Source organism: Hyaloscypha bicolor (genome assembly GCF_002865645.1).
Source record: "Hyaloscypha bicolor E unplaced genomic scaffold K444scaffold_44, whole genome shotgun sequence".
In the NCBI taxonomy this organism is placed as follows: domain Eukaryota; kingdom Fungi; phylum Ascomycota; class Leotiomycetes; order Helotiales; family Hyaloscyphaceae; genus Hyaloscypha; species Hyaloscypha bicolor.
The window spans coordinates 323,940-338,337 of record NW_020194546.1 but is presented as its reverse complement, the minus strand read 5'-3'; the positions used below and the strand labels follow the sequence as shown (position 1 = coordinate 338,337).

At 48.0% G+C, this 14,398-nt stretch overlaps 6 protein-coding genes across 6 annotated transcripts; 5 read left to right on the top strand and 1 right to left on the bottom strand.

Annotated features, from left to right (window-relative positions):
* Positions 1 to 900: 900 nt before the first annotated feature.
* Positions 901 to 2,207, top strand: K444DRAFT_641176 (uncharacterized protein; the record flags this gene model as incomplete). Its single annotated transcript, XM_024884588.1, has 4 exons — positions 901 to 914; positions 1,467 to 1,823; positions 1,874 to 1,927; positions 2,048 to 2,207. 4 exons carry the CDS (start codon positions 901 to 903, stop codon positions 2,205 to 2,207), a joined length of 585 nt encoding a protein of 194 aa, XP_024740975.1.
* Positions 2,208 to 2,696: 489 nt separating this feature from the next.
* Positions 2,697 to 3,647, bottom strand: K444DRAFT_641146 (alpha/beta-hydrolase; the record flags this gene model as incomplete). The annotated part of the gene is made up of 2 exons (XM_024884583.1): positions 2,697 to 3,456; positions 3,514 to 3,647. The coding sequence occupies 2 exons, from the start codon at positions 3,645 to 3,647 to the stop codon at positions 2,697 to 2,699; spliced, it is 894 nt and encodes a 297-aa protein (XP_024740974.1).
* Positions 3,648 to 3,742: 95 nt separating this feature from the next.
* On the top strand, positions 3,743 to 4,707 carry K444DRAFT_609395 (uncharacterized protein; the record flags this gene model as incomplete). The annotated part of the gene is made up of 1 exon (XM_024879568.1): positions 3,743 to 4,707. A coding segment is annotated over exon 1 (464 nt), but the record flags the coding sequence as incomplete, so codon positions are not given.
* A 318-nt stretch (positions 4,708 to 5,025) lies between these two features.
* Positions 5,026 to 5,608, top strand: K444DRAFT_609393 (uncharacterized protein; the record flags this gene model as incomplete). Its single annotated transcript, XM_024879567.1, has 2 exons — positions 5,026 to 5,380; positions 5,435 to 5,608. Coding segments are annotated over exons 1-2 (370 nt in total), but the record flags the coding sequence as incomplete, so codon positions are not given.
* Positions 5,609 to 7,739: 2,131 nt separating this feature from the next.
* K444DRAFT_475500 (N-terminal acetyltransferase A, auxiliary subunit) lies at positions 7,740 to 10,081 on the top strand (the record flags this gene model as incomplete). Its single annotated transcript, XM_024872933.1, has 4 exons — positions 7,740 to 7,821; positions 7,870 to 8,691; positions 8,742 to 9,872; positions 9,924 to 10,081. Coding segments are annotated over 4 exons (2,193 nt in total), but the record flags the coding sequence as incomplete, so codon positions are not given.
* Positions 10,082 to 13,745: 3,664 nt separating this feature from the next.
* Positions 13,746 to 14,157, top strand: K444DRAFT_484662 (uncharacterized protein; the record flags this gene model as incomplete). The annotated part of the gene is made up of 3 exons (XM_024873078.1): positions 13,746 to 13,806; positions 13,865 to 13,960; positions 14,024 to 14,157. Coding segments are annotated over 3 exons (291 nt in total), but the record flags the coding sequence as incomplete, so codon positions are not given.
* Positions 14,158 to 14,398: the final 241 nt, after the last annotated feature.

The window sequence follows — 14,398 nt, the reverse complement described above, 5'->3', positions numbered from 1 at the left end:
GGTGATAAACAAAGTACCGTACGCTTGAGTCTTGCCTTCTAGCCATAACCCCTAAATAAAGAAAATAGTGCGTAGAATAAATCAGCTCTTGCTCTTCTCGGACGTCAATAGACCGTTGGATTTCTTTTAAAGAAATGATGCAGGCGGCACACGAACAAGGGGGCTTATCAGTAGGGTAGGACCAATATTTGTGGTGGAAGGGAGGAGAACCCAATTCAAAGACCAGTCGGGTCTCTCTCCATTATCACGCCTTGAGGCACTAGCTTTGGGGGACTCAGCTTCAGCACTTGACCCGCTGCAGATTGCCCACAAGTTTCGGAGTATCGTGACAGCTTTAAGGAATGCTTCCCTTCCTTCATCCAGTCCGCACACACTTTGACCGGCCCCCTAGCGATCTCGGAGCCTGGCGCAAAGAGTCTGGTTCCTGTCGGAGAATATTTTCAGAGCCGAGATCCAGGGCAAGGGGATGATTGGCATGCATTGCGTAAGATAACAAGGTCATTGGCCGAACACTGTAGAGATGCAGCCTCGATAGCGAAATACAGCGGTGAACACAAGGCTGGTGGAGCAAATCAATCTGCATCCTAAGTCTGGATGAGACGGTCTGGGCTTCGATGCATGCACTGATGGTATGCACTGATGGCATGCACTGATGACACGCACCAGCCAGCAACTGGGCTTTGCGGATACCAGACTTGTTCCGGCAAAGAAGTCCAGTACTGCAATGTTCCACTCAGCATATCACATCGGTAAGAGCTCCAGAATCGGAAGCAAACAAGATAGGATGAACTTGAGATTACCGTGGGTAAAGGTAGGTCTTTGGATGGATGGTTTCGGGACGAGCCTTCTGTAACTCTGGGTTCCATTTTTCCGGTAATACGGTTCCTATCTCCTTTGCCAATGACCAACTCACAGTTCCAATCCATCTGCAGCAAAACTTCGCGGATGGAGCCGGCTACCAATTATGCGGTGAACAGTGGAGAAGGCAAGGTTGTTCATGATGCTCCTGCTGTTACAGCAGTGAAAGGAGACAGCGAATAACTTACGGCCCGATTCCGCCATTTGAAGCAAAAATTGCGCGATATGACAACTTTTTGGCATAAAATGATACAAGTCCCACAAGTCAAATTCTTCGGAACGTATTCTACCTTATCAGTCAGCTTTGAAGGAAGCTTCGGGTTCATGTAGGTGCTGTTCTCCTTCAACCTTTAAGCTCCTTGCGTTCAGTGTCCTGACTGCTGGCTTCCTCCGTCCGGCACATCGAACTCGAGCACTTGCTCGCCCGTCCTTTAAAAAGAATCTTTCCAAAGCTCCCTCATTCAGTTGGCTGTCGCTTCATACTTCTTCCTCGTAGTCATTATGGCATCTTCTCTTATGGCCCCAGGAGCCGCTCTCAAAGCCGAGACCTCAAAATTCCCAACATGTGTCAAGGATGATAGTACCGTTCAAGTCTCTGTTACGGCCAGACCGACCGATAGCGACGAGAAAGATCTTCTGCAGGTCTCTCCTTACGAGGAGGAGCCTCATCTGCTTGATCTCAGCACCTTGGACACCGCTAATCAACTTCTTGCGAAGGCGTTGGTTTGCATGAAGAACTTGAGAGAGGACTTTGCAACTGCCGACTACCAGCAAAGCTTCAACTGGTCCGAGATCATCGACTCTCTTAGGAAACTCGCCGCGGGTTCAGACATTGAGTGGAAGGAGGCGGCCTTCTACATCGTTGTCTTTCGGTCTCAGATTCCACCAACCACAGCGTATACCGATCTCGGTGTCCTTGACCAGCCTGCACATGCAGAAGCTATGAAGAGTGGAGGCTTTCTCAAGTACGTAATTCTTGCCACTGATGTTGTTTCCAGACTAATGGAGAACTCAGGTATTGGTTCGGAAAACCTGACCGGAATGGAAGAAACCTTGCAACATGTGTCTGGTAGGTAGTCGTAGGGATAAATATTCCCTATTCTAAACAGTCTCCCACTACTTGAGAGGCAATATCCCAAATTTTCCGAGACAGGTTTTGTCGACCATTGCTAACTCCTATGTGAATCAGGCGCAGTCAGGAGGATGCGAGGAAGGGAAGCATTGGAGCAGCTCATCGGAGAGCGGCTAGTGCTACTAGGTACCTCTACAGCGAGTGGAAGATTGAACGATTGAGACTACTCATCAAGGATGGTGCACATGAATGGGAGATCAGTCAGTGGACCGATTGAAGAAGTTGTGTAGGACCCCAGTTCAATGCTTTGCGGTGGGAGGATGGCGTTATTTGCAGCCCTTGGTGCGGAATGAAAGGGCGGTTACTGGTAGAATCCATCGAGACCTGTGCTAGAATTTAGATTAATAGAAGAGCTTCGTTGCTGAGTTGTCGTTTCCTTCCCCTGACGGCGTATTCTGTCTCACTCTGAAAAGACCATGTCCAAATGCCCCGGATGTGGCTGAACATTTTGGCTTTGAAGAGCTGTTCCGGGAGCTAGAACTATCCCAGAGGACTCGAAGCAACTCGTGACAAATTTCACTTCCAAGGACTTCACCCACTATGCGCTCAAGTCCCTCCTCCATCATCACTGAAGGAGATTAGAGGAATGGGGGATGATTTCTATTTGAGTGTATAGGGTATCATCGACAGAAATGCGTCTACCTCGATCCGAAACTCGAAAATACTAACATGAGCTTGAGACGTGCTTCGAGGAGACACCAGCAAGTCAGCATGTACTGATTGGGTCTTTGGGAGATGACCGAAGGATTTCAATGGACTTGGTGATGAGGCTGGCCAGGATATAGCCACTCTCCCAAATCTCATCGTGGGCGCCCGTTGCTGGTAGAAAATGTATCTTCTCGTTGGCACTTGGGGCCATCCGTGCACGCTCCAGCATATAAGATGCTTGAGCTTTCTCAACGAGTTCATCTTCATCAGAGTGTGAGACTATGATAGCCCTGGCATTCTGCCATTTTGCGTTTTCGGATAGGTGACTTTTGTTTGGGGAAGCCTCTTCCCATACGCTTTTATCGGGAAAGGCATTCTCTATCAAAGTCCGATAAGCCGGAATCTCACTGTGAGCCTCGATGAAAGCCTCCAGATCGTAGATTCCAGATATTCCAAGTACACATGCCGGTTGAGGTAGTTGGGCACCTGGCAAATACCAGTTGTTGAGTTCGAAGGCTAGACAGGCACCAGCACTGTGCCCCGCCACAATGTAGCGATTGTTGATCCTGTATTTGTCGTCCAGGTACAAAAGAGCGCGTGAGACATCCACGAGATGAGCAGGGTAATGCACATTTCTGGATCTGTCATCAGGACAGCTGGGATCCTTGGTATGGGACGGGTATGGAGAGAGACGATAATTGATGGATGCAAATCCTGCAATTGAGTCTTTCAGAGAGGAGTTGAAGAGCACCTCAACGGCTGGCGCAAAGCTCTTTGAGTCCACCTTAGGGTCTCGCCAGGCCCCTCCGTGAATATATCTGTTGCCTGTTCAGCACGAGGCTGCATTGAGGAGACAGTCGCTGGTGGGGACAAACATGACCCAGAGCCTTTCATCACCACCCGAAGCCAGATCCGGTCCCGTTGTCCAGATGTCGACAGTATTGAGTCCTGTGGCATCAGGACCTTCGAGATAAAGCTCTGTCCGTGGGGTCAGAGAATTGTTGCCCATTTTGTTGGTGGTGTGATTTGACTGGTGAAGTTTTTGAGTGGAAGTTAAAAGGGGCTCTATTTCGGCACACGGCCGCTTGAATGATGGCCACTCAGTACAGTTATATGCGAAAACTCCCTGTTTTAGCGAATTTTAGCCGCATCATGCACTTTTGGTGCGCACCCCACCAAAAATTAATGATAATTGACAAAACTCACCCAACAATCGCACTACCACCTCCAGCACCATCCCAATTAGGCAATTTCGACTTTATTCGCAAGCTCCTACCATGGCACGTTCAAAGAGCAAAAAAATCGAGAAACCACCGCCTTTAGTAGGCAAAAAACGACAGAGAAAACCTACGGCTAAGGCCTCCTCCGCTCTAGTAGCTCCCAAACAGCCTAAAATCAAGCTCACGACTGCTAGCAGGCCCCCAAAAGAGCCTTCTCCTGATACTGGTGCTAGCGGAGCTAATCCCCAAAGGGAGCGTACTATCGAAATATCGTCGTCGTCGTCCAGCGAGTCTCCAGAGCCCGAAGCTAAGACCCACGTGGTTACCGTGAACTGGCAGGTTTACCTGAACCATAAGCTAGTTCATTCGGAGTCTTTTCAGGAGGATTTTTTATCGATTCTACATAATGGATACCGATTTTGGCAGGGCTGGGTTCAGATGAGGGTCGACGAAGCGGCGAAGACGGATAAGGAGATTAAAGCTAGGAGAAAATGGAAGGGAATATATGGAGCTTTGAGTAATTGATAGATCTTCCATATCCAAGATAGGGAGAGCTTTGAGAGGTTCGAAAAAATGATGGTTTCTAGGGGCTTAAAAGGCGTTGATTGCGTTATTGAAGCTCGATTCGTCACCAAAGGAGACCCCGAATCGTTACCGGAACCAGAGAAAGCGTCAGGAAAGAGAAGAAAAACACCAGATCCTCCCAAGCTAGTCTATTCAGATGACGACAGTGACGCTAAAAAGAGCATTCCCCCCATCAAGAAGGCTAGGAAAACAGCTACCACTATTGCTATTGCGTCTTTAGTCAAGGATAGGAAGACATAATCGAGATATCAGGAGAGATTGAGCCTACTTTCGCGGTATTGGAGATGTAATGGGGGAGAAAGGGGAGGGTGCCCAAATAGGAATCAACAGTGTTTTATCCATGAAGGGAACCATTTCAGGATTGAATTGGACGACTTCCATAAATAGATAGATTAATGGAGAGATAAGCTTCCTGATGAGGCTAATACCACTACTATTCCTACTGATTTGATTATCAAATGGATACTATATGGCGAAAATCAACAGAGGATTGGTGGACGACGAAATGAGAGCAAAGGAAAGGTAAAGGAGAAGGAGAGAGTAAAGGATGAACCAAGAGAGGGCTCATCTTAACCTATCATCAACCACAACTACTATGGCGATAAATTCAAGGGAGAAGAGCCCTCTACTAGCTTATACAGCGTCCCACGGGTACCACTACCCCGTCGTTCACCTGTATATCCCGCCGATTACGATCCAATTCCCCCCCCTGAGTTCGTGGCTATTGAGCAAGCTTCACGTCGTCGAGCTGAACTCCTCCAGCAAAACCAGCTTCTTCCCCGTCCACGAGCTAATTCGCCTTATTTTTAACGTCGACGACCTTCTCCTCCTACTCTTCCACGTTCCCGGTATCAAGATCGCGATCGTCAAGCTGAGTACTCCTCTAGCGTCTTTGATTTGCGTGCTTTGCGAGAGTCTAGCCCAATTCGTGGAGATACTAATATTGGGGAGGAATTAGCGTTATTCAGGGCATGGCTAGATGCTTACTTACCTCGAAATCGACGAGCTGATATTAGTAATTTGATAGCTATGGCGTCAGAGGAGCAGATTGACCCGAAATAGCTAAAGGCGATAGAGAAATCGGAGGCTAAAGAGCATGGTATTCCATGGGGATTTCTCCTTGTCGTAAAGGATCAGGTTTCCCCTTGGCGTACTATATGGAATTCGGAGGTTAATCGATCTTCTATATCAAATATGGGTGCTCCGGTACCAATTGCTAATATAGTAGCCCCCTCCCAAAGCACTATTCCGGATACCCAAGCAGGAGACTCGATTCGACCAGATATCGTCTTTAGTACATATCCTGAAGACGAGATTAGCTTCTACCAGGGCGTAGGCAACTTACAGAAGCAGGATTGGGAAGAGTTTATGACTCCTGGGATGTTTAATAATGATTGCGAATTAATTAGGGGTTGGATGGAGGATGATATTTAGAATCGAGCCTTGATTTCCACACATTACGGGACTAGGGAGGCGAGGAATGGACCAATCAGATTACAGGATTTTAGGCTCTTTTGAAGAGATTTATTACTGGCGTTATGGTCGTTGTTTTTAGTCGAGATTATCAACATTTGAAGTTTTTCCCTTATACTAAATATTTTTGCAACCACACCGTAGGATTTTTATATATTAGAATAATTAAAAGAGCTATTTCCTATGATTCTAAATATGCTTTCGTTTTTTTAATAGTAGTTGTGGTTATTAAGAACCATAGTGTTTTTTAATTAGCGTCAATATCGGCTCTCTGGTAAAGTAACAAGTGATTTTGGAACCACCTTTTATAATATTAAAATCACTAGAACTTTAAGTAATATTAAGTATGGCGATTCCATTGATTTTATACTAATTCTACAGGGAAATTCCGATATCCTGAATTATAGAAATGCCCCCTAGCCTTCCTAGCTACCTCCGGCCCCCGTCCAAGCCTCCGAATAGTATTAATTAGATAATCTCCAAAGTCTGGATACTCCCCATGGACTTTCCTATAGTTCTTCCGCATATCAGACTTAATATCGTGAAAGCTCTCCTCGATTAGGTTCAAAATTGGGCAATAAGGAGGCAACCAGCGTATCCAAACACCCCGTACCCGGCACATATCAAGCACCCTCTGACTCCGGTATATACCACAGTTATCCATTATAATAATCGAATTTTTGCCCGGCCATGGATTACACTGCGGGAGCACCCTATTTTCCATCCAATCTTCAAAAATCTCGGCTGTAATATTGCCTTAATAAACCAAAGGATCAAGGTGCCCATTAATCGTATATGCCGGCAAAAGAGACCACTTAGGAGATCGCTTCAAGAGTATCTTCATCTCCGCAGGTAAGCCCTGAGGTGCCCATCCATATTTCCTATGCCCCGTATGCTTATTAAAAGCTGATTCGTCCACGGCAACGATCTGATCTGCTCTCCAAAATCGAGAATCGTCATACCACTGCTCAAGAAGCTCCTGGTTTTGCTCCGCCGCCACCGCCTTGATTTTCTTATGTGTAATCTCCAATCTCTTCAAAAGACGCGAGATCGTCGTTTGGTGAGGTTTAATGCCGAATTCCTCATTAAGAAAGTCGATAATTTCCTCCTGGTAAACGTTGACATATCTCAGAACATGCTCTATTACCGCTTCTTCCATTTCTGGTGTAATTATCGATCGACGGCCTGGTTTTTTCCGGGGATCCCAGCCAAGAGCTTTCCGAACCCGTATCTGATACCTCCGATATCGTATGGTTTCGTAAGTAGTGTTGAATCGGGTTGCGATCTCGTGCAAATCGGGGTGATAAGGTTGTGCGACGATAGCGTCGATGGCCGCGATTTCGCGCGGGCTTAGGTGAGGAGCCATAATCTGCTCTTATCATTAGCAAGAGCTACTTTAGGGGAGTAAATTGATCCACTTCTCATCTAATTCGGACGTGGTTTGGTGGAGCAATTGGTGGTTGAAGATAATTTAGGTAACTTTTGGTGCACCCATTTTTAAGTGTACCGCTTTTCGTCAAAAACTCGCTAAAACAGGGAGTTTTCGCATATAACTGTAAAGGTCCACCACTGCACACACGACCGAGGAGTTCACGTTTCCTTGACCCATCCTCCTTCTGAGCCAGCCACTGAGTCCCAGCAGTCGCATCGCATCTACTTGACCAGCCTGCAGCTTCCCAAAGTCGCCCCCCAAAGCTTTTGCTGCGGACGCATCACCCCTTCAGCCCCTCGATCGACCTCTCGACCACTGGACGGTCGTGTGGAAACAGCTTGCCTGCTGTACCAAATAGTCCTTGTGTTTGCCCAGAGCCTATTCGCGGGTCATGCCACAGCAACTGAGTGCGAAAGAGCAGTCGCTCTTCCGCACAGTCGTGCGCAACTATGAGGACAAGCAGTACAAGAAGGGTACGACATGGTCAGACCGTTTCCCAAGCAGATGCTAACGTCATGCAGGTATCAAAGCTGCCGACCAGATCCTGCGGAAGAATCCCAAGCATGGAGACACACTGGCTATGAAAGCTCTCATCATGAACTCCCAAGGGAAGACCGACGAAGCCTTTGCGCTTGCCAAAGTGGCCCTCCAGTGTGACATGAAGTCGCATGTTTGCTGGCATGTCTATGGGTTGCTATACCGAGCCGTCAAGAATTTTGAGGAGGCTATCAAGGCATACAAATTTGCACTGAGGCTTGAACCTGAATCTGCCCAGATTCAACGGGACCTGGCATTGCTTCAAATACAGATGCGAGACTACCAGGGGTACATTGTCAGCAGGAGATCAATGCTTCAGGCAAGATCTGGTTTACGACAAAGTTGGACTGCATTAGCTGTGGCCCATCATCTGGCTGGTGACCTTGCTGAGGCAGAGCGAGTCCTGACGGCATACGAAGAAACCCTGAAGAACCCTCCCTCAAAAACGGACTTCGAAAACTCGGAGGCTGTTATGTACAAGAACTCCTTGATTGCTGAACAAGGCAACATTGAAAAGGCTTTAGAACATTTGACAGCAGCAGGAAAACACAACCTGGATAGGCTTGCAGTCTTGGAGCTCCGGGCAACATATCTTGCGAAGCTAGAACGAAAAGAGGAAGCTATCAAAGCTTACCGCGCCCTCATTGACCGCAATTCCGAGTACAAGAAATATTATGATGGTCTCATAGAAGCCATGGGGCTTGTGGCAACGGACCACAAGGCCCGAAAGGCAGTGTATGATGAGTTCGCGGAGAAGTATCCTCGATGCGATGCAGCTCGACGGTTGCCACTGGATTTTCTAGAAGGTACGTACTTGATAGGGCCGATCTATGCATTGTGCTCATACAGGTCGCAGGCGAGGAATTCCGAGAAGCTGCAGACAAGTACATCCATCGAATGCTAGACAAGGGGGTTCCTTCGACCTTCGCCAATCTCAAGCATCTTTATTCGAATCCGAACAAGAAGGCACTTCTCCCGGCTTTGGTTCAGCAATACATCGATAGTGATAGAAGCGCTGCGAACGAGGAGCCCAAGAGGAATGGAGACACGTCAAAAGGCGCATCCGCTGCTTATTATTTCCTGGCTCAACATTATAACTATTACTTGAGTCGAGATTTGGAGAAAGCCATGGAATATATCGACAAAGCTATCGAATTGGAACCCGAGAGCGTCGATTTCCACATGACAAAAGCCCGGATATGGAAGCACTATGGGAACACTCAAAAGTCTTCCGAAATCATGGAGAAAGCGCGGACTCTCGATGTTAGAGATCGACATATCAACACAAAAGCCGCAAAGTATCAGCTCAGGAATGATGAGAGCGAAGCCGCCCTCAAGACTATGGGCATGTTCACGAGGGCGGAAACTCCAGGAGGTCCCTTGGCTGATCTCCATGATATGCAATGCGTTTGGTTTTTGACCGAAGATGGCCAATCTTATGCTCGCCAGGGGAAGCTGGGCCTTGCGCTGAAACGGTTTACTGCTGTCTACAACGTCTTTGACGTTTGGCAAGAAGATCAATTCGATTTTCACAGCTTCTCTCTTAGGAAAGGGCAGATCCGAGCTTATGTAGAGATGATGAGGTGGGAGGATCACCTGCGGGAGCACCCATTCTATAGTTGCGCAGCTTTGTCAGCTATTGATGTCTACATTAAGATCCACGATATGCCCTTGACGAATGGCACGAACGGATCTGCCGACGCCAACGGCGAAGATGCTGCTGAAAGAAAGAAGGCAGCAAAGAAAGCTCGGAAAGAGGCTCAAAAGGCTGAGAGAGAAGCCGCAACCAAGAAGGCGGAACCCAACAAGCCTACGCGGGAAGGAGATTCTGATGCCAAGAAGAAAGATGATGACCCAGACGGTGTCAAGCTCGCTGCTACCTCTGAACCAATGGCTGATGCGATGAAATTCCTAATACCTCTACTGCAATTCAGCTCAAAGAGTATCAATACACAAATTGCCGGATTCGAGGTGTATATTCGAAGGAGTAAGTGGTCTTCTCATCTTTATTGGTGCCTCACACTGACTTGGCCAATAGAAAAGTACCTGCTCGCTCTCAAGTGCCTTCTGGCAGCCGCTGCTCTTGACAGGGAGCACTCGAAAGTCCACGAGCAAATCGTCAGATTCAAGCTTGCAATCGACAAAGATATCGAGGGAGTAGCTGCCAAATCTGCAGAAGTCATCAAGTCAGAGTTTACACTACTCCCAGCATCGGTAAACCTCTCTCAATACAATGACGAGTACCTTTCCAGAAACAAGGATTGTGCGAGACGAACACTATCGGCTCTCAAGGTTCGGAAGTTGCTTGCGCCTGACTCGGTCGGGCAATGTGGTAAAGATGCAGTCGGCGTATTGCAGTTGCCGACGATTACTTCGGAAGAAGCCAAGGAAGGGTTGGAGCTTTTGAGCTCGTGGAAGAGCAGTGAGGTGGAGAGCTTCCGAAAAGCAGCAGCAGCAAAATGGCCGAAAGCGTCAGTTTTCGAGGCATCTGCATGAAATGTCATGAAAGTTCTTCTGAAAGACATGGATTTTCTAAACGCATCTTAGAATGCAATGTAGGAATGGGCAGACATTCTTTCATAATGCTCTAGTGGAAGATAGATAGACAAAAGTTCGCATGGCATAGAATGAGGTGTGTATCGAAGTGCAGATACCACAAAACATTTATGTCCCCCAATTCATTGCGCTTTCAAAAGTAGCTCCAAGTGCCTCGAAAGATACTGACTGCTTCGTATTACGCACAACGACTCCCGGGTTAGATCTAGATATTACTTCTTGGTACGCGCGGCCGTGATAGTGGGAATTCTTAGATGGCTTCTCTCCAGGGCCAGCCTCTCTCCATCTGACATTCTTGAGTACAGGTCCTTGGTTATTAGGACATCTGATCTGATGACCACACGTCTCTTCCCCTCCATGACAAGTGTTCCTTGATTGATTAATGCTACTTCCTTCAAGGCAACCGTGTTCGTCAGCTACACAATTCTCAAGCCCACATAAATGAGAACATTGAATCGCGTTTCTCTGCTTAAGAGGATTCTACTTCCTTATTTTCTCCCAACTCCTCCGCACCCCTAATGACTCGAGCCACCGGATGTACCAATCCCATATACCATCTTCCTCGAGCACATGACTTCCGCTTGCTTGACACGTCGATTTCGCTAATGAAGCTATTCCCTCCCTCCCCTATTCTGAAATAAGGATTCTTCGTCCAATCAACAAAATATCGCTTTGTAAGATTGACCACCTCTACCGGAAAGTGGCTAAACTAGCCCTCCGGAATGGTGTAGAAGATAAACTAGCCAAAAAGCAATTAGGCTTCATGTCGCATTTTGAGGAGAGCAATTTGAGTTACTGGAAGTAGCGGAATGAGACAAAAGGTAGCCGTACATTGCCTTGGGAATACTGACATCCTTGAATCCCGAATCCGTCTCAAATTCGTTGGCGGGTTCGGATCCTAGAGAAGTGTATTGTAATCACACTCGATGGCTCAGAAATACAGCTTGAGTTATTCTTCTTTGGTTTTGCCTTCTATAGCTTTTGGCTTGATATAGCGTATCGGTTGCGATGGGAATCGACTCAATTTTCGAGAGCCTCATAAACAACTTCTGCGCTTTGATTGAATCTGACAGCGTTGTGGAGAATATCCTTTAATGATTGCCCAGACTTTTGGCATTGCATTGAGGCGGCTTCACATATCTTCGAGGATATACCATGAACTAGAAAGGAAACTAGTACGTCTTCCCAGTAAGAAAATTGAATTTCGGGTCGAGGTATTGGGGAAAATGGAGATCATGTGACCAGGTGCTATTTTGTAGGCGAACATTTCCGTGATACCCTAATAGATGAAGTGATTTCCGACATAACGAATGAGAGAGAGTCCTTTCCTGGGGGCAATGCAAATGCAAAAGGGGCGAGAATCAACGTATTTGCAAGGTGGGATTCGAGAATTAAAAACAGAAATAGAGCTAAGTATATCCTAATTTCTCTATTTCCATTGTACCTCAAATTTCTGGTTATTCACCAAATTGTTGAGAAGTCTTCGCCTTTCAATGCTGTGCAAAAGTGTGTTCCATTTTGGCAGTTTAAGGACTTTACTGTTCACTGGTACTTGACACAATCCCAGATTCTCAGCTTTCATTGTCCAAGGGATCTTTGAAGCTGTGAAGTCTTCAGGTTTCTAACGGAGTGTCCATACAATTTTCCAGACATTCTGGGATTTGGTCTTGGCTTCATTCTGCAATTTACCAAGAGGACCGTAGATTCAAAAGCGCCGGTATTCAATTTCTATCTAGAAGGCGCTCGGGACAGTTTGGTCTCTTTGGAAAGCTGGATCAAGGCAAGGGAGTGCTTAGCAATTTCCTTGAAGTTCCTGTAGTAGTATCTCGGGAGCCGAGTTTGATGCAAGTGGGAGAACCCAGAAATCCGGTGAGTGTGGGGTGAAACAGTCCAGGGGGCTCCAACGCTTAGTCCGATCGGGAATGGCTCGGTATCGGCTATCGTTCCGCAGATCACGTGAATATCAAAACACAATCGACAAAGATAAGCAAGAAAGGGGCTGCGTTGGCAAGTTATTTACTTAAGCAATTGCAAATGCAAGACTTTGATACGTGTTTGGGGGTTTCTGTGCGCCTTTACTTGTCATCCGCGTGACATAAACGGTAATTAAACTTGGTGCAGTGCCGACGAGCCAAAACTGACGCGCCCACCCACCGACCGCACACCACCACACACACCTCCTTGGTGCCGCAGCAGGCCCGCCCTGGACAGCTGAAAGGGTGCAATGATGCCAGGTGGAATCGTAGGAGGTGGAGGGCATTGTATCGTATGATACTGCCAGTGAGAAACAAGTCGGCCATAGGCCGTAGAAGCAACAGCGGGTTTGCCAGGCAGTGACCGTCCTGGCTTCTGCTTCCGCTTCCCCTTCCCCTGAACTCTGGAGGTGCGGTCAACGGTCAAACACCCACCGGCCACTGCGTGACGGCTTGCTGGGTGGCATGTACCAAGGATGCGCAGAGGCAAGGCCTTGGAATGTGTGGTCAGCCTTTGTTATGCTTGCTGTCTGGCAGCAGGACGGGGCCAATGATCGGGGTGGGAAGTGGAGGAGGGGCAACCGCGCACTGCACGCTAAAGGACTGGCCTGCTGCGCGAGGGCGAGCCTGAGCTCGCTTCGTACGTTGCTTCCTGGCACTCCCTCCACGCATTCTTGCTGTGCTGCTCTGCCCTCTGCCCTCATCCTCCCTCACTCCTCTTCACCAAAGTGCCTCACCACTGCGAAGTACTGCAAAAGCTCTCTCTCATAGTAAGGTCCCTCCCAAATCTCTACGCACCTGTTCGCTTCGGCTCGCCACTCGAGCACACACCATTGGATTGGATAGTGGCCCCAAACGCGTCCAATTGCACGCATTCATTCGCTTGCCCAGCTGCTTTCGCAATATCTACACCTTGTCGGCGCGTCACCCGTCGCGATTTACCTTTGTTGATCTGTTGATGGAGACCACCAGCTGACCAGTGGAAATCGCACTCTAGGTCCACCACCGATCTTCAATTCTTGATCACCACAAAAAACCAACTCCCCTGTAAGTTTTCTCCTCTTATTTTGCTGTTCAAAAGAGCGTCGGATCGCGACGATGGTGAAGTTATTCACATTGCGCCCGGGCGGCCCATTCACCTCGACGTCGCCAAAGCCGACAATAACAAACACAACAAAGCCGCGACCGACCTGGGTACCGTTCAACTCCACCACTTCTTTCAACCACCACTTCGTCCACAACGTCGATCCTCGATTGAGCACTGGTCGCAATCTTGTCTTGCGCATGTGACTGACGACAAGTCTCAATCAGAACCAACAACCACCTTCACCATGCCTAAGGAAAAGACCACCAAGCGCGCTACCAAGGCCCGCACCGAGAAGAAGAAGAAGGGTACGTCCTTGACGACCTGCCAATGCGCTGCCGCGACCATGCTGACGTTGTTTTGAAGATCCCAACGCGCCCAAGCGTGGTCTCTCTGCCTACATGTTCTTCGCCAACGAGCAACGTGAGAATGTTCGTGACGAGAACCCGGGTATTAGCTTCGGTATGGCTTTGCAATAAACATCCTTCCATTTCAGTTAAACACACTGACACGGCATCAACACAGGCCAAGTTGGCAAGGTCCTCGGCGAGCGATGGAAGGCATTGAACGACAAGCAGCGTGCTCCATATGAGGCCAAGGCTGCTCAGGACAAGAAGCGCTATGAGGATGAAAAGGCGACCTACAACGTAAGTGCTGAAAAGCCTGTGGGCGTTCGCAAGCGTACTGCAAGAGGTACTAATAGGAACGTCGCACAGGCTGATGCTGAGGAGGAAGAGTCTTCTTAGAGGACCTGCTTCGACATCCACTCCTTGAGTTCACGTTCTCGGCTACACACATTCCTGGAAGGTTACTTCGACTTCTGGGCTTCCAAGGGGCGCGCTGTTATGGACGTCTGAGGGTTTTCTTTTTTCTTTGGGCTGGGGTGTTGCTGCTCGGAAT